The sequence below is a fragment of the Indicator indicator genome, chromosome Z, assembly GCF_027791375.1.
Source record: "Indicator indicator isolate 239-I01 chromosome Z, UM_Iind_1.1, whole genome shotgun sequence".
Lineage (NCBI taxonomy): Eukaryota > Metazoa > Chordata > Aves > Piciformes > Indicatoridae > Indicator > Indicator indicator.
In genome coordinates this window covers 46,217,460-46,242,198 of record NC_072053.1, presented here as the reverse complement: position 1 = coordinate 46,242,198, position 24,739 = coordinate 46,217,460, and the positions used below count along the sequence as shown (strand labels likewise).

The 24,739-nt window shown below is 40.2% G+C and overlaps 1 protein-coding gene across 2 annotated transcripts in view; it reads left to right on the top strand.

Annotated features, from left to right (window-relative positions):
* Positions 1-24,739, top strand: part of PCSK5 (proprotein convertase subtilisin/kexin type 5) — a 265,280-nt gene that overhangs the window by 70,764 nt on the left and 169,777 nt on the right. For both annotated transcript variants that reach the window (XM_054398161.1, XM_054398162.1), the window contains exons 4-5: positions 1,852-1,995; positions 7,638-7,714. In XM_054398161.1, the coding sequence (XP_054254136.1) occupies positions 1,852-1,995; positions 7,638-7,714 (221 nt within the window). The remainder of the gene's footprint in view (positions 1-1,851; positions 1,996-7,637; positions 7,715-24,739) is intronic.

The following is a 24,739-nucleotide window of genomic DNA, read 5'->3' as shown; positions in this document are numbered from 1 at the left end:
ACAACTGACTCTGACAACATTATTAAGGGGAAAAGCAGTGATCTTCTGTCAGAGAGCCAAAGAGCTTGCAGAGGAATGGGGATTAAAAACCCATATGCTTGCTCAATCTGAGTGGTTTGACTGTCATGGAAGCAAAACAATGAGCTCATCCCTTAAGAAGAGAGTACAGGACAATCAGCAAAGCAGCCAAAGGGTCACTTGGCATTTCAGAGGAGGGGGTACAAAGGGCCAGTGTAATGGTCCAATAAATTTGACTGGAGGCCAGAACTGAAAATCCTGATTGCCCATTGCAGGTCTCTCTTGGGTCTACTCTGTTCTGGAGGCTGGTGCTTCCACCTTTTTGTCTCCTTGTCTTCACATCAGCAAAATGTGAATGATGATATTAATAGCTTTTGCAGGTGTTTTTTGGTGCTTAATGCAGTAACACTTTTGAAAAATGCAAAGGCATCTAGAAACATTACATGCTTTTGATCTCCCTTGTTAGAAAGCCTCACATGTACCTCATTGCATTCAGTGTACAGACGGCAAGTTTAGACTAATTAATTTCATAAAGCCAGCAACACAAGCATTCCCAAGCAATATGCAGAACAAAAGCATTAACCCTACCCTGTAACATTCCTTGGAACTACTCCCTGAAGTCTTTCAAGCTCCTTTCTGTGCAGATAAATAGAAAAAGAAATGGATATTTGAAGACAAGGGAAAGACCATGAGAGAAACTGTATACTATGTACATATATATAATCCTTAACAATATAATCATGCTTTAATAATAGAAAATGACCACTCTTGAATTCTCTGGTTTGTGAATGACAGTTCAGGACAGTAAACTGGAGAAAAAGGAGGAGGAAAATTACAGTGTAATAGTTCTCAGATATCAGTTTGCACCCAGTGTGGTTAACAGTTCTTCAGTGTGCTTACATTTGGGCAGAGTGGGATGGACTAAGTGAAGGCAGAGCACATCCCTGTGAGTCTATTTATATTCATTACAAAATGGTAGTGTGCCAAAACATGAGTCTGAGGTGGGCGTAGAAGGTAGTGGGGGCAGGAAGTGAGGTGGAGCCTCTGGGTGTGGCCACCATTGCTATGATGTAAGTTCCTTTGTTAATTTGCTTCCTTTCACTTTTTTTTTTTTCCTGGGTGCATTCATCTCAAGAAACAGCCTTTCAATTTTAATGTTTCTCCTTTCTCTACCATACCAAAGTTGCTTGCTCTGAAATCTATACCCTAGGCTGCTCTCAATCTATCTACAGTTCATCTGACACTAAGCTGCAAGTTTTTCAGGGTGTTGTTTTGATTGCAGGTTCTTAACTGCTGCTCATCTCCTGTTGATGTTGCACAAAACCTGCCAAAAGCCTTCTTTTGTAGATGGAAATGAATCTGGGTTACTTTCCAGACATTTTGTCAGGAAATTTTACAGCATATAAACCCCAAAAAGCAAGTTGTTTTTTTTTCTCATGACCATTTCTGTATAGGCTACTTTTATCCACATATGGTTTGTTTTTGTGAAAAAATATTCAAATAATTCAAATACACATTTCAAATGAGCATGCCTAACATCCAGGAATGCTTGCTTTGCTTTACCCATGGCTTTCAGTGATTCAGTATGGCTAGTCACGTTCATTTTCTGTTGCTTAGCATGAAGAGAAATCAGAGAAATATTTAATAATTTAATTTGACATTCTTTTAAAACTATTTTCTGCCTCAAGGTATTGATTTTGTATAGTTGTTCAAATCAGTACACTCATGTGCTGATTTAAATGGTAATATTAATGTAAGTAGGATAATGTCTCAACCCTACAGGGCTTATTTATCTGCAACATCTAACATCTTTATCTCCTCTTCTCCCCCCAGCACTGCAGTGATAACACCCACCATTGCCAATCAGATATGAATATAGTAGGTGCTTGGAGAAGAGGTTACACGGGAAAGAACGTTGTGGTTACCATCCTGGACGATGGCATTGAAAGAAACCATCCAGACTTGATGCAGAATTATGTGAGTGTCCTCAGGAGTTCAGATTTCCTATTTTATTATTACCCCAAATAAATTTACTGCTCCTAGAAAGACGGAGAGACTGAAAGAGGAAGAATCATTTGAAAGTTTCCTCAAATGGTAACACCAATGGCAGAAAGGGTGACAACTTCTGGTAATCTGTATTGTCTTATTTAAGACTATGTTCTGTCTGAATATATTTTTTTATCTAGATGCCTGTTACAGCAAAGTCTTGAATTTTTGAACAGTTGGAAACAATCATTGAATTCTTTTGTTTTTTTCCTGTAATTGTTTTACTCAATAACCTCACACTCTTGGAACTCAGAAGTGCGATACACTGCTTTTCAGTTAATGCATACAAGTGAAGTCCATATTTGGCCAACACATTTAGCTAGCAAGACAGTAGCTTTTTTCAAAGACTTCCATGTGTTTATTTTTAAAGCTATTTATCTTGCTGCTAGAAAAAATATTAAAGAAAATGGACATGAGTTGTGATTCACTCAGTTAAAAATGGGTATAGAATATTTTGGGGTCTGTCTTAACTCCAGTGAGTTCCCTCACACTTCGTAGTAGATCTGTGTCCTTTGTTTTCTGTGTACTATGTGTGATGTTGCCTCAGAAGGTTTATGTTTGCTTGTGGTTCATCACATTTAAGTGATTGTTTTAATATAGCTTGGAAGGTTGCATAATGTGAGGAGAAGCTCCTTCTTCAGTGGGTGACTTTTTGTGTTGGTGTCAGAGTTTGAACTGCTAGGAACAGAGGTCCCAATATTCAGGGTTGACCCTCATCATAGGGAACTCTGGAGCCCAAATCAGGGATATCACTAGAGAACTCCACACCATGCTGCAGTCACATGACTGTTACCCATTACTGATCTTCCAGATAGGTGGGAAGGAAGCTGCATCCTGTAGTCTGAGGGGAAAGAAGAGAGATTTCAAGGCTTTGGGATGGTTGGTGAAAGAGTCTGGGGCATAAGTTATTTTTATTTCCCTACTTCCAATACCTGGCCCTGATATGGAAGGGAGTAGAAGAGTTCAGTCCATAAATACCTGGCTCTGAGACTGGTGCTACAAGCAGGGCTTTGGGTTCTTTGATAATGTCTGGTTTTATAGGACACTGACACCAGGACCAAAGGTGGTACGTGGGAAAGGCTTATCTCACAGGGGGAAAAGTATTCTAGGACAAGAACTACCATGGCTCGTTCATAGAGCTTTAAACTAGAATCAAAAGGGGATGGGTTTATTGCTGGGTTTGCACCAGTGGGGCAGTGTTCTAGTATTAATGAAGACCAGAAGGCCTCTCACCCTCCCAGGGCAGAATTGGTGTGCTCATCCTGCTCCCTGCAATGCCTGTACACCAACACATGCAGCATGGAGAATAAACAGGAGAGTTAGAAATCCATGTGCAGTCAAGGGGTTGTGGTCTGCTGGCAGTTACAGAGACATGGTGGGACAGCTCACAAGGCTGGCATGTGGTCATGGATGGCTATGTCCTTTTTAGAAAAGACAGGTCAACAGGGTGAGGTGGTGGAGTTGCTCTTTACATGAGGGAGCAACTAGAATGCATTGAGTTCTGTCTAGGGGTGGATGAGGGGCGAGCTGAGAGTTTGTGGGTGCGAATTAAGGGTCAGGCTAGCATGACTGATACTGTTGTGGGTGTTTATTACAGGACACCTGATCAGGATGAGGAAGTTGGTGACCCCTTCTACAGGTGGCTGACAGCAGCCTCACAATCACAGGCACTGGTCCTCATGGGGAATTTTAACTACCCATATTTGGTGGAAGGCCTACTCAGCCAGCCAGCTGCAGTCCGGGGGGTTCCTCCAGTGCATTGATGATAACTTCTTAATGCAAACAATGGATGAGCCAACTAGGAGAGGAGTGCTACTGAACCTGATACAAGAAAGGTCTGGTTGAAGTGGTGAAGGTTGAGGGCAGCCTCAGATAGTGGAGTCCAGGATCTTGTGTAGTAGGAATAGAATACCAAGCAGGATCACAACCTTGGACTTCATCAGGGCCAACTCTGGCCTTTTCAAGCAATTGCTAGGGGAAATCTCATGAGACAGGGTACTAGAAAGCAAAGGGGCCAATGATAGTTGGCTATTATTCAAGGACCACTTCCTCCAAGCTCAAGATCAGAGCATTCAAACAAGTAGGAAATCGAGAAAGGGAGCCAGGAGACGCACATGGTTAAGTAAGGAAATGCTGAGCATATGCAAGTGGAAGAGAGTCTACAGATCATGGAAGGAGGGGCTGGCCACTTGCGAGGAGTATAAGACTGTTGTCAGAGGATGTAGGGAGTCAACGAGATCCTGGGCTGCATCAAGAGAAGTGTGGCCAGCAGGTCAAGGGAGGTGATTCTCCCCCTCTACTCCGTTCTGGTGAAACCCCACCTGGAGTACTGCATATAGTTCTGGAGCCCCTGTTACAAGAGGGATATGGACATGATGGAACGTGTCCAGAGAAGGGCCACCAGGATGATCAGAGGGCTGGAGCACCTCTCCTATGAGGAGAGACTGAAAGAGTTGGGGCTGTTCAGTCTGGAGAAGAGAAGGCTCCGAGGTGACCTTATTGTGGCCTTCCAGTATCTGAAGGGGGAATGGAATAAAGCTGGAAGTGGGGAGATTCAGACTGGATGTGAGGAAGAAGTTCTTCACCATGAGAGTGGTGAGAGCCTGGAATGGGTTGTCCAGGGAGGTGGTTGAGGCCCCATCCCTGGAGGTGTTTGGGGCCAGATTGGATGAGGCTCTGGCCAGCCTGATCTAGTGTGAGGTGCCCCTGCCCATGGCAGGGGGGTTGGAACTAGATGATCCTTGTGGTCCCTTCCAACCCTGACTGATTCTACGATTCTAAACTAGGAAGGCTAAAGCCTGCTTGGAACTCAAGCTTGCAAGGGAGGCCAAGGACAACAGAAAGGACTTCTTCAAATACATTGCCAGACAAACTAACACTAGAGGCAATATAGGCCCACTTCTGAATGAGGTGAGTGCCTTGGTGACAGAGGATACAAAGAAGGTGGGCTTACTAAATGCCTTCTCTGTCTCCATCTATACTGCTGGAGACTGCCTTGAGAAGCCCCAGAGCCCTGAGGCCCCAGAGGAAAGCATGACAAAGGAGGAGATTTTCTTGTTTGATGCAGACTGGGTTGATGAAGACTGGGTTAGGGAACAGTTAAGTAATCTGGACATCCATAAATCCATGGGTCCTGATGGGATGCACCTGCAGGTGCTGAGGGAGCTGGTGGAGGTCATTGCCAGACCACTCTCCACTATCTTTGGTAAGTTATGGCAGACAGGAGAGGTGCCCGGGGACTGGAAGAAGGCAAAAATCACTCCAGTCTTTAGAAGGGGTAAGAAGGAGGACCCAGGTAGTTACAGACCACTCAGCCTCACCTCCAACGCCAAAAACGTATTGGAGCAACTTATCCTTGGCACTGTTCTTAGGCATATCAAGCACAAGAGGGTCATTAGGAGCAGTCAGCATGGTTTTACCATAGGGAAGTCATATTTGATCAAGCACAAGAGCAGTGAAGGGGAAAAGGACCTGGGGGTCCTAGTGGATGTGAGGTTGACCATGAGCCAGCAATGTGCTCTTGTGGCCAAGAAGGCCAATGCCATTCTGGGGTGTATTAGAAGGGGTGTGGTTAGTAGGTTGAGAGAGATTCTCCTCCTCCTGTACTCTGCCCTGCTGAGGCTGCATCTGGAATATTGTGTCCAGTTCTGGGTCCCTCATTTCAAGAAGGACAGGGAACTGCTTGAGAGAGTCCAGTGCAGAGCCACCAAAATGATTAGGGGGGTGGAACATCTTCCTTATGAGGAGAAACTGAGAGAGCTGGGTGTCTTCAGATTGGAGAAGAAGAGACTAAGTAGTGACCTCATTAATCTTTATAAATATGTAAAGGGTGAGTGCCAAGAGGATGGAGTCAGGCTCTTCTCAATGATGCCCAATGACAGAACAAGGAGCAATGCATGGAAGTTGAGGCATAAGAAACATGAGGAAAAAATTTTTCACTGTGAGGATGACAGAGAACACTGGAAGAGACTGCCCAGGGGGATTGTGAAGTGTCCTTGTCAGGAGACATTCGAAACCCATGTGGATGCATTCCAGTGTGCTCTGGTATAGGTGATTCTGCTCTGGCAGGGGGATTGGACTAGATGATATTTTGAGGTCCCCTCCAACCCCTAACATTCTGTGATTCTCTGTGAAGCTATTCAGAGCATCAGGGCTACACTTTGCTGGAGTGATTAGTCCTGTGCTTTGGGAGTAGACATTACTGGAAAGAACATGACATTTAGGACCTTACAATTTCTCTGAAATAAAGAATGCTGTGTGTGCATTCATGCAAGATAAGAAAACAAGCAAATATATTTGGATTGAGCCAGACTGGTGAAGATGTCTGGTGCAAGGCACACATATATGTTCAGTTCCATTACACATACACATCTTGTGAAGGAGCCCTGAACACAGACCTGTCATTTGGACAGAGTATTGAAGAGATGAAGGTAACAAAAACATCTTTTAACAACCTGTCATAAAATCATGTGCACAGTTTAAAGCTGTTTATTCTAAGTTAGCCGTACTTACATCTGTATCCTTCCCTATGCTGCATGTGGAACTCAGGTTTGATATACAAGAACTGCACAAACAGACCTGAGAGACAGTTGCCCTGTGTGTCAATGTATGCTTGATCCTAATGCATGCCACATCTTTCATTTTAATCTTGCAAGTTGTTAAAACAAGTCAAATAAAATTTTACCTCCTCAATGAATGACTCAGATTGTATCATACTTCACCTCACCCTCGTACTGTCCTAGTACTGAATCTAAAGCAGCTACTCCCTTACCACCTCTTCTGCCTTTCTTCATGCCAGCAAGGAATTCCCCAAAGCAGCATGCATTACTTGTTTGATGGTAAATACCTTCTATATGTCAGATATTTGCTGGTGGGTCTGCAAACAGGATTATTTGAGGTGGATGTGGTGACTGGTTTTGTGAAAAGGAGAAATTGCCATGTCCACACACCATGTGCTACTGCATCGATTGATGTGAGTCATACAGACCAGCAGCTATTTGTTCTGTAAACTATTTTCAGCTGTAAGAATTCCAGTAATTGTAAAATATGGAACAAAAATACAGAGATACCTTGCAAATACTTGAAGCAGTTACTCCAAGAGAACTGGGAATGCAGTTGCATTTCAAGATGTATTTTTGTAGCAGTATTCTTAAGAAAATGATATTATTCCTTGAAACTATGACTGGTGTTTCAGGTATCATTGTAACGATAGTTTCTTGAATCTTGAAACATAGCAAAATCCCAGTTTTGAGAATGAACTCTCTTAACGTCCAAAAGCTCCTTAGAAGAAATGCAGACTTTTGGTTAAATGAAACACCACTTTCTATTGCCTCTCTGGCACTGGAACTCTGCTTTTTCAGGGTGTTTGTTATCCTTATCCATTTTTCAAAAATAAAATATAATATGTAAATTCTGTGATTATTAAATATATGTTTTCCTTAAAAATGCAATCACCATAAAACCACAGGAATGCTAGTTAGCCTAAGTGCTCTCTTGTAGGAACCTACTGAAGAGTGTATAGACCACATGAGTCAATGGCTAATGAGAAACTCATTTTCTTCTGTTCGCTACAGGATTCGCAGGCCAGTTTTGATGTCAATGGAAATGATTTTGACCCTATGCCTCGATACGATGCCAGCAACGAGAACAAGTAAGACACTGACATCTGTGACACTTTCAATGTAGTTTGTCAGGTAGAAAGTACCAGTTCTGTGAAAGTCTAGGAAACACGATTGCTTACAAAGCAGTGTGGTTTGCATTTAAATCTTCATAAAAAACGCATTATGTAACTTCTGTGCATACTATGTGACTCTTTGAAAGCATTTTTAGCCATCTAAAACAGACATAAAATTAGTCTGAGAGTACTGGGCATAGGGGTTCTATTTGACAAGCAGCTGAATATGAGGAAGCAGTGTGCCTAGGTGGCCAAGAAAGCCTGGCTTGTATCAGAAATGCTGTGTCCGTCAGGAATAGGTAGGTGATTGTCCCCTTGTACTCAGCTCTGGTGAGGCCACACCTCAAGTATTGTGTTCAGTTTTGGGTACCTCAATACAAGAGAGATGTTGAGGTGCTGGAGCAAGTGCAGAGGAGGGCAAGGAAGCTGGTGAAGGGCCTGGAGAATAAATCTTATGAGGAGTGACTGAAGGAGCTGGGACTGTTTAGCTTGAAAAAGAGGAGACTGAGAGACCTCATTGCTTTCTACAACTATCTGAAAGGGTGTTGTGGAGAGGCTGGTGCTGGTCTCTTCTCAAACGTAGCAAGTGACAGAACAGGAGGGGACGCCCTCAAGCAGCGACTGGGTAGATTTAGACTGGACATTAGGAAATCTTTTCTTGCAGAAAGAGTGGTCAAGCATTGGAATATGCTGCCCAGGGAGGTGGTTGAGTCACCAAACCTGGGTATGTTTAAAGGTCATTTGGATGTGGTGCTTGGGGATATGGTTTAGGGGTGAACCTTGTAGAGTAGGGTTGTCAGTTGGACTTGGTGATCCCAAGAGTCTTTTCCAACCTGAATGTTGCTGTGTGATTCTGTGATATGAACCATTTTCCTATCCCTTTGGGATGCAGAATATAAGGGGTGATTTACGTTCCTCGTCATACTGAGCTGTTGGGGGGTTATTGTGTGTGGCAACTGTCTTGGCTTCTGACTCTTCTGAAGTTTATAGACTTTGTGTGTTAGATAAATCAGTGGGAGATTTCTTTTCCACTCTCCTAATGTCTTCTAAGGTGATGGAGATTTTATAGGTGGAGGTTTGATAGAAGCATTATAAACTGAGATGTGGCATTCCTTAAGGTTTATAATACCTGTGTCACACAATTGTTTGGGTGTATCGCCATGGATGAAGTATTTCTTCTTCAGACCTATGCTTCTCAATTGCCACTACAGTTCTACTCATTGATGTTCTGTGGTGAAGGGTGGGAGACATTGAGAGACATCTTTCTGCAAAAAAAAGCCCCTTGCCTCAGGAAGCAGGCCCCCTTTCTGCCCTCATGGGTATTTGAGGGCAGTTATTTGTTGGTAACATTCTTTTAACTATGTATTTGGCAGAAAAGAATACCTTTCTGTGAAACTGCATGAGTTAGATGAAGGAGAATCTTACTAGTTGTCAACATGATGACCATGCATTCTTAAGGTTTGGTGGGTTTTTCAATTGTTAGCAGCCAACTGCAGCAGCCTTGGGCTGCATTTTGATGGGAGAATTCTCTTCTGGTCAATGCCTTCTTTGTAACAGCAGGGAACCATGTACAAACAGGCTGAAGAACATGGCCTTGCTCTGTGCATCTGCCTATTACACAGAAAGCAACTCATCTTGAAGTGAATCTCGAGGAGCTGTCTGTAAAGGTTTTGCACAAAGGTTAAACTTCCCCACTGCCACCCCCCCACCATGCTCCCTCCCATCTCCTTTATCCTGCCAGGAGATAAGGAAGGGAAGGTAAAAAAAGGCAGAAGGAGAGTTTTCAGTTGATTTTACACAGAATATTTTACTCCTGCTACAAAGATACCAGATTACATCAATGCATATACATATATATATAGAACAGAAGGAAAAAGGAAAAGGAATACCGTCCGGATTCCATAACAAGCGAGGAATGCAGCTGCCCGTTCCAGACCTGGAAAAACGAGAGAGAGACCAAGGATCTGGTGTCCAGTGTGGTAACCCCCTACAGCATTTATATGTTGTAATTGTCATAAAGTCATGATTTCTGATAATAGGGAATATTATGTGGTTCAAACCACTACATTCTTCACCCCTTATTCCACACTATTCTGCATCATGCCAGCAGCAGTTAACATCATAATATGTATACAATTTACTGTGCATTCTCACCTAGAGTGAGATTATTCTGTGGCACACAATAAACTTCCTGCATTACCCACCAGGTGCATCCTGGTGCTTGAGCAAAAGAATCCCATAAATGAGTTTGCTTTTTCTTGGAGAAGGACTAACCCAAGCCCTCTTCCCTAGGATATTCTTTATGTGTACTTTATCACCTTCTGCAGTATGTGGCAACTTGGATTGGGCAGGGCCGGCCCAGTTAGCAGAGCCTCTGGTATTGACCAGCCAGGTGGCTTGTGCTAAATGTGCATCCCAGGTTTTGAAGGTCCCTCTTCCCATTGGTTTCAGAATGGTTGTAAGCAGGTGTTGTAACACTCAACTTTGACAGCAGCTGGAGCATGATAAGGGATGTGATAAACCCATTCATTGTCATGCTTCTTAGCCCAAGTGTCTAAGATGCTGTTTTGAATATGAGTTCCATTGTCTGGCTCAATTCCTTCTGGGGTGCTGTGTCACCACAGCACTTGTTTTTCAAGGGCTAGGATGGTGTTTCGAGTGGTAGCATGGGGCACTCAATATGTTTCCAGTGGTTGCTTCTACCATACTAAGCACATAGTGTTTGCCTTGGTGAGTTTGTGGCAGTGTGATGTAATAAATTTTCCACGTTTATATTTCAGCCATCGCCCTCCCATACCATAAAGGCTTTATCCTCTTGGCCTGTTTGATTGAGGCACATGTTTCACATTCATGGATAACCTGTGCTATAGTGTCCATGGTTAAGTCCACCCCTTCATCTTGAGCCCATCTGTATGTTGCATCTTTTCCTTGATGGCCTAAGGCATCGTGGGCCTGTTGAGCTAAAAATAATTCACTTTTATGTTGCCAGTCCAGATCTGCTTGAGTCACTTTAACCGTAGCAGCTTGATCTACCTGCTGCTTGTTTTTCTTACGCCGCCACAGCCACCCCCACAAATGATTTGCCACCATCCAAGAGTCTGTATAGATATATAGCGTTGGCCATTTTTCTCACTCAGCAATATCCAAAGCCAGTTGGATGGCTCTCACCTCTCTGAACTGACTTGATTCACCTTCTCCCTCAGCAGCCTCCGCAACCCAGCGGGTGGAGCTCCACACAGCAGCCTTCCACTTTTGGTGCTTTTGCACAATGTGGCATAACCTGTCACTGAACAGGACATACTGCTTTTCATTAGCTGGCAAGTTATTGTATGGTGGAGTCTCTTCTGCACATATCATCTCCATCTCCTCTGGTGACATCCCAAAATCTCTACCTTCTGGCCAGCGTGTAATGACTTCTAAGATTCCTCGGTGATTTGGGCTCCCTGTCAATGCAATCCACTTACTCCATGTGGCATCAGTTGCATGATAGGTGGAGGAGACTCTCCCTTTGAACATCCAGCCCAGCACTGGTATTCAGGGTGTCAGGAGAAGCTGTGTTTAAGTACCAATCACCTCTGAGGCAACTCAAACTCTTTCATATGCTGCCAGTATTTCTTTTTCAGTTGGAGTGTAGTTAGCCATAAAATGTCGTAATTGCTGTAAGTTCATGATTCTGATAGTGGGAAATAAGGTTCAAACCACTACACTGTCGTAGCTTCTTTCAGCATAGGGTGAAATAGTTGTGAAAACTGGGAGTACTGGCAAGTACTTCCTTGTACTTTGTTCTTTCGGTCAGCCTCATTCTTTCTGGTAGGGTAAGATGAGAAGTATGTGAGGATTGAGCTTGTAGAAGCTATCTAATTAAATGTACATACATGCACTTTAGTTATAATGACTAGAAAAACTGTTTAACATAGAAAAATATTGATATTAATAATAGTTTATTTACTTGGAACTGCCGTGTTGGCATATGTTCTTTTCAGTTGGTTTATTTGATGCGGTTTGCATTATGGCAAACATATTTGTCAAGAAATGCATACATGCAAGTACCGTTTGTTTCAATTTTACCTCTTAGGCATATCTTTCTCAACCTCTTTTCATATAGAAGCTCAGTTTACTGAATCTTATGTACCCCTTCTTCACTATAAGTATCCTGAAGCAAAAGTCCATGAGAGAATAAAAAGAGAAGCTCAACAAACCCCTTTGTTTGGAAATGTGTAAACATTCTGCACATGCAAGCTAGTTTAAGTTTAAGCACAAAGAAAGCACTGATGTGGAGCAAATGGTAGACAGACCCAGCTGCTGCATTGCCTCAGCTGAGTTAATGACAGACTGTGGATTTCAGAACTAGATGCTTGTACAGAAAATGCTAATGCTACACTGAAGTTGTTAAGAGATACTCTCAAGACACGCATTCATTGAAAAAGAATGAATAAATCCTATAATTCTTAGTCTTCTCAAAGCTGCCTCTTTTTCTTAGAATTGAGGTATATCCTGTGCCATGATTATTTCAGTTTTAGAGGTGTCTTGTCACTAACTTAGGTCAAAATCAGCAAATGTACTATAAATTTTTGGTGGCTAATAAGGGAATACTTTTATTTGGCTTGTGAGAGATTTCAGGAATACAAGCAAAGTTTGTAAGCACACTAATTACTTGAAAACTGAGTAGGAACGTAGAAATATACATTGTTTACAGCCCAGACTATGCAGGCATTGCTGCTTAGCATGCTGCAACATCAAATTTGTATGATGACTGACCACTTCAGCATCATCCTAGGTGTCTATATTAAAGCTCCAGTGCTGAATGAGAAAAACTGCAGGTGTCATGATCACCAAAAAAATGTTGTCACCTCCATTTCTTACCTCATATTTGCTCTTTGCTCCTTTCCTTTGTGCAGCTGCCCAGGTTGAATCATGCTGAAAATTGCGCTGTCAACAACAGCGACAAATTGCATTTTCAGCCATGTCAGGAAGGTATCTCATTTAGCCTAGCCTGAGGTCAGAGGACAGCGAGACAGGTAGAAGTGGGGAAAATGACACATGGCCTGAACCTCTCACAGGCAATGCCAGTTTCAGTAAACTAAGGTGACTGTATGACAATGCCCCAAGTGTTTATGACTCTTGGCCACAAAACGGAGCGTGATGGATGAGAAGTTGCTAGCAGTGGCCTCCATGGATTGTTGAGAAGAGGGGTGACAGTTACCCTGGCCCTGGGCAAATACTCTTCAACTGAGCTGCCAGTTTGCATGACAGCACATCCCTCTCTCCTGCTATCCACCATCCTGTATCCTCACACACACTTCAGGGAGACATCCTGGCTTATCTGTGCGAAGATGTTCCTGTCCTTGGAGTTGGAGCATGGTGAGGATATACTTGAAGGCTTCTCAATTTAGTTTCATATTCAGGATTTCACCCTTTCTGGGGCTGTGAGGAGCCACATGAATCGAAGCTGAATCTTTTACTTTAGCTGAGTATTGAAGTCATCCCTTTCTTCCAAAGCATGCTTTCAGTGTAAGGTTACATGTAAGCCTAACCTCCTCTTAGAGGCTCAGTATTTCCAGTCAGCAAACAGAGTGAGCCTGATACGCAACACCTAAGCACCTTCAACTTCTGGGCCTGTAACCCTTTCTTCTGTAGTTCCCACTGGACTCAAGAATTAAATGGTACTGAAAAACTCTACTAGTAGCCTGCTGTATTTCTGTGAGTCTAAAATATCTTCAGAAACTATGACAGGAGTTCTACTTATCCAGCATACATGGTCATTTGGCACTAGATAATCAAGTTGCCTGCAAGTTGAAGTAACCACAACCAGGGAACATTCTGAAAACCATGGTTTTCAGAGATTTTAATGTGCAAGATCAATCTGGTTGATTTGTGCTTTCTGCTATAGCAACTGGACAACATTGCATAATGATGATTTGTCTTCCAGTAAAGGTGGGATGTACAAAAGTGCTATCATTTCATGGAACAATCTAGTTTATTCTGCCTCACTGTATAACCCAATTTTAAGTGGTGGAAGGATAAAGAATAAAAAGATTTGTTGTAAAAATAAGCAGGTGTCTCGTGCAGCTGTGAATTGTCAGGGTACTGGATCTCTTTGCAAGATTTTCACTTTTAATCAGTAGTGAAGGCTTCCTGTTGCTGAGGCTTATTGGTAAGGAAAAAGGAATGAGAAAAAATTAACTGAAGGTTTGTGAAAAAACTGTAGATAACCAGAATTGCACTTTCCAAAATTACTTCTTAATTTTTGCATAAAATCTTCTATTAGGAGAATAGGAGGGCAGGAAAAACCATTAGATGAGTCTTTCAAGGCTTGTAGTCAAAATCAGGGTGGGACAATAGTTTCTTTAACTACTATGGTATTTAGGAGTTCTGCCAGAAGTTTACTTTGGTTTCTAGAAATTGGCAGCAGGTCATGAAGCTTGTAAATAGTGCAGGCCTATGCTACAGCTTCCTTTTGCTCGGAGGATAAAGACAGCAGTCAGCTGTGGATGAAGTCATTCCTGCTATGCAAGGCATCTTGTTTTGTTTAACTGCTGAGTACTGCTGCTTTATTCCTCTTCTGTTATTCCACTGTTACCTGTAAACATCTACGTTTGAGACAAGTAGGCATAATCAGTCACAGATCTTTGGAGAGAATGCTGATAGGATCACTGAAATATACTATTTGTGTACCCTCATAAATAGCACCAAAATATCTGTATTATTAAAACATTTTGCTATTTTAAACAAAAAAACCCAACTTGTTCGATTTTGTGAGAAATGTCTGATGGAGGATATTTCAGGAACTTAGGCCTTATTCTGCTAACAGCTGCTTTTATAAAACAGGGAGCCTTGTTTTAGTCTGCGGGTGCTGGAGCACTAGAACAGTCTGCCCAGAGATGTCGTGAAGTCTCCTTTTCTAGAGACTTTCAAAACCTGCCTGGATGCGTTCCTGTGGTTCTGCTGCTTCATGCGTCGATGGGAGGGTTGGGCTCACTGATGTCTAGAGGTCCCATCCAACCCCTACTACTTTACAATTCTATGGTTTTGTGAACCTTTAAAAAAACTCTCACTAATACCAGCTGACTTCAATGAAGTTCTTATTAAACCTATCTAACAAAAAGTAAAAGTAAGCTGTTTTGGACATACTGACTCACTTGTTGGATACCTCTTCAACATTTTTCAGTGATGCAGCCCTCTACATAAATAACTTTAATGACCTTATAAATTATTTTTTAATGAGTGTAAAATTTTTTTATACAAGTTTTCCTGTTGAAAAATCATAAGAAACAAGCTACTTATGTCTAGACTTTGCAATGTCTGGACAGTTTTAGATAGTTTCTCACAATAGCAAAAAAGTTAATGAGTTTCAGACCTGCTTGATCCAACACGTTGATGATGTTTTTCTGTGGCATCCATTCTGATTCATTATTGCTTTCCTTTGTCAGTCACATTAATATAGATGCTCTATAAATGCCAAAGTCTTAATTTTCTTTCAAGAGTGACAAGCTGCATGTTAATACTGTCTGCTTAAGCTGAAGACTTGTAGTATATCCTAAGTTAGTGAGCCAGAAGCAGATCAGCTTCTGTTGCTTCCTGAGTGGTCAATAAGGTAAAATTAAGTTGCTGTGACACTATTCAGAGCAGAGATAAAAAGAAACTTAGCACAGTAACACAGAGGGAGCCCAAATTCTCTCATCACTGGCTTGAAAGATCATCTCAAGAAGGTTCTCACTGCTCTTCTCTATCTGTTTGTGTAGTTTCTTCTGGGGTTTTTTAGTTTAATTTGTGCAGTTTAGTTTGTATTTTGATTACCCATATGCATTTGTTGCTATTGCTTTGAAATTTGCTGTGTCATAGACAAAACTGAAGGGAAGATAAGGTGTACCAAGAAGCACAGCTGCACCATCCTGTGCTGTATTTTTTGTGTAAAAAATGTCTCTGCTCTCAGATAGCTAGTCAGAACAACAAAAAGATCTTGGTAATTTTTCAGACTAGTCGCTATGGTTTTTAGCCTGTGCCTGCTCTTAAGGCTTTCAAACAGGAGAGACTGCAGATCCCAGGCTTACAACCTGCAGGGAGGTCCTGGGAAAGCCAGTTATTAAGATGTGGAAGGAGGCTGGAAATAAGTTGGAGAAGGTATCAGCTCTGAGTAAAAGGCTTTTTTCAGTGGGAATCTCCACTGAGTCTGCTGTTTTCTGTACTCTGACTTTTCATCTTGACTTTCTCCAGCTTCTGGAGGCTTAAAACCCAAAGGATTCAGTGTTGGTGTCACCTGGCAGAGTATGTTCTTTCAGATGACAGCAGAGCATCTCTGAGATAGATCCTCATTAACACGAAGATGATTTAGAGAATTAACTTAATATGTATATGTAATTCAGATCAACAGATCAAATGCTTACATTGGGTACGATATGTATAATTCCAGGTGTCAATGACTGAATGTCAGGTGTCTAGTGTGTCTCAGTGTTGCTGCAAATTTACTGGACTTTGGTTAGGATTATTAGGAAATGGAAGATTTTACTGTGTTTTCGCTGAACTAGTGAAGTGTTCATTTATGAAAACCAGGGTCTGAACCAATCAGTCAGAGGTCATTGGTGTAGAAGCTGCAGTCAAAGACCAGAATCCTTATTTATTGTGGTGTGGTTCTATTCTGATTTTGTACTCATTACCCTTATGGCCATTTCCTATTGTGCAGCAATTTTAGCAGATTTTGATGATGAAGTAGGGTTCAGTCTATCAGCCTACAGTGAGATGGCCATATTGTGCATAGAGTGATGGCGTTAGTGTTTCGTCAGCTAGCCTCCAAATTAATTACAATCTAGTGACCCAGCAAAGTGCCTAGGGGCACAAAAGAGCATGGAGGTCATGAGATACTAAATCTGTGTTGCTTACCAGTTGCAGTAGTCAAGGGTCCCAGTGTAAAAGTGTTAAAATGAGGGGGATAAACATTGCAGTTTGCAGAATTGCACTGTGCTGAAGTTGGATAATTCTGCAGAATTGCTTATTTGGTGTGTATTTTTCTTCACTTTTCATTTAACTGCTACATAGAGTTCTTGTGTCATGTTGTCATATGAACGTGCCTGTTTTTCAGGTGACCATACCTCAGGGGTAGTCATCACACATCCTTTATTTCTCTCAGGGAAGGACAGAAAAACGCGATGTTTGTGTGTAAAAATTTTTAGAGGATAACTTTTTTCCTTAAAAGAAAAATATTGTAGAAACATGGAGCATGAATCCCCACCACACAGTGTATCTAATAATGTTTTTTCTTTTAATCAAAACCTTTTTAAAGTTATGGGAAGAAATAAGGTTGGCAGAAAACAAACTAAGTATTGATACTTTTATTTTCTCATGTTTTCCTGATTCAGAATAAAATGTGTGTTCTTCTGAAGCTGAGAGTAAGCAAGACCTCAGAATTGCTTGTACCTGAGGACAATTTTCCAAACTAGAAGAGAGGCAGTCTTTGCCAAGCTGATTGACTCATCTGCAACATGCACGGCCATCAGTGTTCTCTGTGGTCAGTCCCTTGTGAGAGCATTTCATATTGAGAAGACAATGTAAAATTCATTGGACTACAGGGCTTAGTTCAGTAGCTTTTTAATCCAGGTTTCAGTTTCAGTAGTGGAAAATATCCTAGTGAAAGTTTTGTCAAACCTCCCAAAAAATTGTGGTTTTTTGGTGAACTCTTCTAATCCGTTTGTTATGTTACCACACTGCATTATGTAATCCTCTCCGAAGTCCATAAATGGTATGAGTTACAATTTTTTGAGACCCAAAGAAAAGACATTTCTTTGAGTACTCATTGAAAGTGAGGGAAGACAAACAGGAGTAAACAAAATCAAACTTAGGCCATAATTCCTGTTGCTCAAAGATGGAAAAAGTAGTGTCCTTTTTCACTACCTTGACATTGATTGCTGAGTGGTATTTCTCACTGCCTAACTGGTGTTTGAAGAGCAGTGCTCTTCCTTTTTGTAATGCATAAGACTCTCATAGTCTCAAAATATTTAAATACCACACCTCAGAAAAGTCTTTATCCTGTTTCTAATTACTGAAGACCAGACAATGAGCTCACAAATAAAATGAGATTCTGAAGCATTATGCAACCCCTTCTAGTTCTATTATGTAAACAATTGATCTTCCTTTCCAATTCAAAGTCAACAATAGGAAGGCTTTAAGCTTTGATAGTTACGATATATGTGGCATTCACTTTTCTGAATTATCTTTTTCATGGACAGTTAGGTATGAAAGGGTTTTTCAGGTAGTCTTTTTCTTATAGTTGGTTATTTCCTCTAAGTATGCTGCTGTATTTTGTGGTTCTGAACTGAGGAGGAGAGAGGCAGTGGGCAAGTTTTGATTCAGTAAAATGGCAGACCAGTTTCAGGTTGCATGTATTTTTACATATAGGTATACAGCTGAGTAAAATTTAAGAGCAAAAATGCATTTCTAAGTTTTGTCTTCTTTTTAGACACTGTAGGTATTAGAGAAACTTTTTAACAGTGGTTCCATGCCATGTATGTGGTAATTGGTTTTCCCAGCTGATTTCACAGTGATTAGCTCAGTCAAATGCAGTGCAAAATATGATTCATTGAGACTTCGCAGCCAGCACATACTTGGACAAAGTGTAGTGTTGATTCCAGCTTTGATGCTTGTAGTATCAAAAGCAGATCTATAATTGCAAGTTTGATAAAACAACTGTAAATCCAATATCAAAAGCTTGTTAATTGGAGCATTTTTCAAAATAGCATGCTATTAACAGGTGACCTCTCCAAAGCTGCGCTATGAGTAAATGTCTTAATGACATGAGTGGGTGTTTCAATAAGGCATCTTCAGGATAAAACTCTAAGATGTTGTTTTTTGTTAAAAGCAAAAAAAATATGCATTTGTATAGACTTATCGCTGTAGGCATGCTTACTTTTTCTACCTTTGTTTTATATTACTGTGATTTTGTAATTTTTTTGTAAAGACACACAGTCAAATTATTATGTTTGACACTTTAAGCAAAGTCAGATCGCTGTCTTTAAGAGCAGTTACTTTTTTTTTTCCTTAAGGAAAGTAATCAAGTTAGAGAAATTCAGATGCTGAAGTAAAGTAATGGGTGTCCATCACAGATGTAGATTGTGCTAATGGGATTTATGCTGCAAAAATTAAACCTAATTAGAAAGTAATTTGTATTGCTATACAGTCTCAATGCAGTCATCAAATTTCTGGTTACATCAAACTGAGGCAGAGACCTATGACCTGTTTACTTTTCCAATAAAGATAATATCAGGACTTGAACTCATTTCAGTGGTTTCCTTATTCATCCTTAAATTGCAGCTCCAAAGAGAAACGGAAGGTCCATTTAGTGCAGAACAGCTTCAAATTAAATTTAAGATTAAACAGAGGACCTAACTTGCAAGGTGCCAACTGAAACTGCAGTCAGAACTCAAAATAGGTGTGAAGTACGTCTCTGAACTGGAATGTGGTAGAGACCCACAGTTATTAATATGAGTTTCTTTAAAGTGTTGTCAGAGCAGTTACCCACTATTAGAAATGGAGTATGCAGAATGGGTAAAGCCCCATCCATGACTCGCCTGCACATCACTGTGTTGCACCTCTTTTTTGCCTTACAATCCTTGCATCTGTCAGCAACTTCCTTGCATAATGCATTCACCTAGGCTCTTTCTGGGAAGCTCAGTGAACTGCTTTTCCTACCAAGGAGGTCTAAATACTAAACTCCAGATGTGCATTCTTACATTCATAGGTATAATGCTTAGGTGTAATTTCAGTAGAACTAATGCAAAATATTTTCTTTTTTTTTTCTGTTTAATTAGTGGGTTTGTTAATTTTTTTTTTCATTGCACAGAAATTATAGGGCTCTTGTGGAGATAAAAGAAGATTGCTTAAGCACCAGATATCTGTATAGCTGATACATATTGATGTTACTCTGGATTAAAAACATGAATCAGGATAAATAGTGACTAATAATATATTATACAAAAGCTTGTGAAACAGAAGATGTGGAATGGAAGATAAAACACCTAAGTACAGAATAACTGAGCATGGCTGTGACTCTGAATTTAAGGTGATAAAGAACATAGACATTAGTATTCATCATGTTGACAGTCCTGGTAAAAGATTTTTAATGGCTTATTTTCCTGGTTGTACAAGATTGTTCTTGATGTAGGTGGGCCGAAGTTAATTTTCTCCACAGCAACCCATATGGTACTATGTTTTAGACTTCTAACCAAGACAGTATTGATAAACTGTTTTAGTGACAGGTGAACCTCTGTTTCTCAAGCTGCCCCCTCAAGCAAAGAGGCTGATAGTGGACAAGAATTGGACAGCTAATTCCAGCTGACCAAAGGATATCCCATTCTGTATAGCATCATGCTCAGCACTACAATCGGGGAAGTGTTATTCCTAAGTAGCTGTTGCTTGGAGAGTAGCTAGGCATTGAACTGCAGGTGAGAGTTGATGAATGGCTATGAATTAGGTGGTTTTGGTTTTTTAATTCATTTTCCTTTATTTATTGAACTGGTTTTATGGCAGATGAAAAAGTTTTTCTCATGTTTACTCTTCTAATCCTCTCCCCTATACCAATGGGAAGAATGGAGGTAGTGACTGGGTGGGAGTTAACTGCCTGCTGGAATCAATACTGCAACCTCTTAATAGTGTACTAGTTCCCAAAAGCAACTCTAATAGCTTTGTAAGGGTTCTTTATGGTAACGGATATCTAAAGCATTATCCTTGCACTCCTGATTTCATGGTGAAACTGACCACAACATTCAGACACACTCTGGTATTAGGGACTGATTTTCCAGAGAAGTATCCAAATGTGAAGCTGTTGCAGAGCTGCTGATCCTACAGTTGCTGTACTGGTCCATTGGTGCTTAAAAAGTAACAACTGACATCCATAGCAGTGTAAGTGACTGGATTAGATGTAGGGCAGTGCAGGTAGAAGAAAATTAGGACAGCGTCTTTATTTCTTCAGTTCTGTGTCGTAGTTGTAGGGACTGGACAGATGCCCTTTATCCCTCCCCAAAGGAGTAAAGAAAACACTCCACAAAGGATTGGAAAGGATTGAGAATTTAAATGGTAATACTGTTCACAGTTATGTACAATAATATAAGAACATATGAAAATACCCAACAATTCCTGTTCTGCCTCAGCCCAGCTCTCTAGCCTAGGCTTCTCCAAAACCTCACTAGGTGATCACAGTCCAAAAATTTACCCCCACCAGGCCTTAATACCCCAGGCCTCAAACCCCCTTACCCAGGCCTGAATGACACAGTAAAATTAGCTCTGACAAGGCCAAAACCAGGCTGCAAGCCTCCCCTGCATTGCTAGAGATAGCAGTATGCACTCGGAAGGGAGCAGAGAGAGGAAAAAGGGGCAGAAATAGCCTGTGCTGTCTGTTTACAAAGGGGAGATGTAGGGATGGTGAAAGCAGAATACCAGAAGAGTACATTTTTCTGGTGTCCACCTCTCTGGTACTTGGAGAACTTTCAACTTCATGGTTAAGAAATCGCAGTTCTTAAACCCATAACATTCTCCTAACTCATATAATTTCAAGTATTTCATGTAGCAACAGCAGATACACTTGCCTGAAGAACTTGTAATATCTGCACATAGGATGTCACATACATAGAACGTTTCAAATACATAAGAAACTTATCAACAAAGCAGGTAAAGTCCCTTGAAAATCTTGGAAATCAGCTTGCCAGCCATAAGATCAAAGAGATGATAAGGATTAACTAAATAAATTGTATCACTTGGTTTCTTCATGCACAGTTGGGTTGCAGTGAAGTCTTTTAATTCACAGGGCTGACCTCTGAAATGAGCCAGCACTAATGTGGGGCAAAAACTTTATGTTTCTCACTGGCTTAAACTTCTCACTTGCTAGTTTATGCAAGGATGCTGAGAATCTGCAATCAGAAGTCTTATTCCTGGCATTGTTTACAGTTTGCCACTTACAGAGCAAAGAAAATGATACAGAATTTATGTATTTGTTCTGAAAATTATCATCATTAAGCTGTGGCTTTTCAAGTAGAGGTGTTCCTTCTAGTCTCAGATTTGCAATTTAGCCTTTTGGTACCTCTGCAGTAGAATAAGAACAGTAGTATTTTCTTACATCCAACAGTATGACTTGCTATGACTAAAGATAATAAGTGCTGAAATGCGAACGGGTGGGACAACAAATTTCTAGGGTTTAGTTCATCACTTCTTTTCTTTGCTCAAAAAACAAGTGACAAACTACTTCCCCTGTATCCATCTCATCCAATGCTCTTTTTTATGCTTATTGTAGAGGTATTACAGTGTAGCCAGCACACAGCTTTCTAAAATACAAGCATGTTCACTGTAGTTGGCACATCTGGAATTTTAGCAAGCTTTACACATTTTGTCTAAGATCATGTTTTCTAAGGCTAACAGATTAGATAAATAGAAGTGGATTTCCCTAGGGAAAATACTCATTGTGTCAGTATTCCAGTTCTTACTTTAAAGCTTTCAAAAAAATACTAAAAAATTATAATGTATCACCAATTTTGAATACTCATATATTCAGAAACACTGATAATGCTTTATTAGTGAAACAACAAGTAAAACTGCAACTTATGTTAAGTTGCAGTTTAGTCAATGGTAACTATTCAGAAAGCATATGGGAGGTTTCTGATTTGTGTAAAGTAACACTAAAGTGACACTAACTTGCTTTGCAATCTGATGATTAATTTTAGACTCAAAAAATATTAACAAAACCTTAAAGTACGTTCATTAGCCATATAATTGCACAAGAAGAATTAGTATAAGGATTTATTTTCCAATTTTCATTTTAAATACACTTATGTCAGGTGGAAATATTTTTTTTTTTTGTGATGAACAAGGATAAACAAGGTGATATAAAATGTTGTTAAAATGTTATGAGTAGCCGACTGCAAAGATTTTCTTGTTCATTGAAATGCACTTACTTTTGCATTTTTCCAGTTAATCAGTGTGATTTCCAGGTAAATTTATTGTTGAAGCAATATAATCTTCTGAGAACATCTAGAAACATACCAAGTGACGTTGTGAGGTTTCCACCCTACATGTTTCTTTCCATTCTCCTTGTATGAATACATATGGATGTTTCCAGGTTTGGGTGTTCGTATTTTCAATTACAAATCTATGAAGTGCATTATCTGTGAAAACAACATGATAAGCTTTGTATCACAACTGATTTTTTTGCAAGGATCTTAAAGTTCCTTACATAGAGATGGAAAGAGAAAGAAAAGGTGCCTCTGAGGCACCTGCTAAGGTTGTTTTTTCTAGTCAGCGTGACATGTAACTATTCAAACAACATTTATTTGGCATGGGGCAAAATCATTTTGCAGGCTTAAACATGAATATAGCATTATTAAGACTTCAGAGGACAATGCATTAGCTGTGGCATAGGAATATGAACAGAGACTAGTGTCTCCATAACTTCCACATTCAGGATTTGTTTTCTATTTCCAGAGGCAGCTTTTCAGTTCTCAAGGTATTACTCTTTCCAAATAACCTTGGAGCTCCAAAATTCACAGGTGATCCTCTGAGACTCCTCTGGTTCGTATAGACAAAGGAATTGTGAAGGCTGTGTATGTCCTATGTTTTTGATGTGTCACTCTCCCTGTGCTCTTGTCCAGCATCTGACTGCTCTGTCTTCAGGTTTAGCATCACACTGGTGTATGAAAGCATAACATACCCAAACTTCTCAACCTTCTTTTGAGAAGCAACCAGCCATGTCACAGACAAAACCACAAGAAGAAGACACAGACCTACATTTATTCTTTCTTCTCCCCAAAGAAACAAGTTGGAGACAAAGCAAATTTCAGCCAAACATAACCTGAAACACCAAGTGACACCATGTACATTGCTTTGCTACTATCATCTGCTGACAATGTTAATACACAAGAGGGATAGTGTCCCAATCAAGAAGAAGGTGGTACTGGGCATATGGTTTATTCTGTTTGGTATTTTTAGCCATTGCCTTAGGAAGTTTCAAAGATTCCTTTATTTGTGCCAGAGTCAATGTTACTTTATTGTTATTAAAAGTCAAGTAAGTAAGGTTATTGGGATGCTGCAGAATCTAAGCTCTAAATTATTGTTCTGTTTGCTAAGACTGTTGCAGATAGTGAAGAGACAGTTTAATCATGGTATTGAACCAGTTATTTCAAGTGTAAACAATTAACTAAATTAACCATTTTTACAAGTTGATTACAAGATTTTTTTTCCTTTGTAAAAATGCATGCCTGATTTTGGCCATCTCCTTTCCTCATTAAGTTAAATGAAGCAATAGATACCCATACCATTTCATTAGTTGTGTTCCAAAAAGATCTTTTGTTTGTCCTTTTTTCTGTATGTCACAAGTGAAGTGATGAATCGATGTAGTCTCACAGATTAAGAATGAGAGAAGTATAGACAGGTATTCAGTTCTTCCCAAGTATTTATACTACTGTAATCTTCAGGCTGCACACAAAAAATGATCAATCACCCTCATACACATAAAATGATTGCCAGAATTGCTTGGAGTACATTCTCCTTCTTCTGTGACATTCTGTCATTTCTTCGGCTTCTCAAACAGCTTATATTAGGCTTAAAAAACAAAATTGTTTATGTGGCAGAGGAGCCTTGAAAGCTAAGTAGCTTCATAGTCTTCAGTTTCAAAAGAAATCTTAATTAGGTTTAATTCCAGTGCACAGGAGTTTAACTCTGCTGGTTTTGCTTCTGATTTGCTTTATTGAATGACAGCAAGAACTGAATTACTTGCCTTAAGAAAGTTACTGTACAGATAATGTGAAAGGCTGTATGAAAAACAAACAAAAAGTTTATCTGAAAGTTTGCTGGTTTTGAACTATTTTATTTCTTTTCACCAATGCCTTTATTTCCTCCAGAAAAAAAGTCTGAATGAAAGTTTCATCTTGGGTTAAAACATACCAAGACATCAGAAAATAATTATTTTTAATACATAAATCTCTATATAACTTCACTAAATATGTTTGTGTTTCTTATTCTCTGTTATAT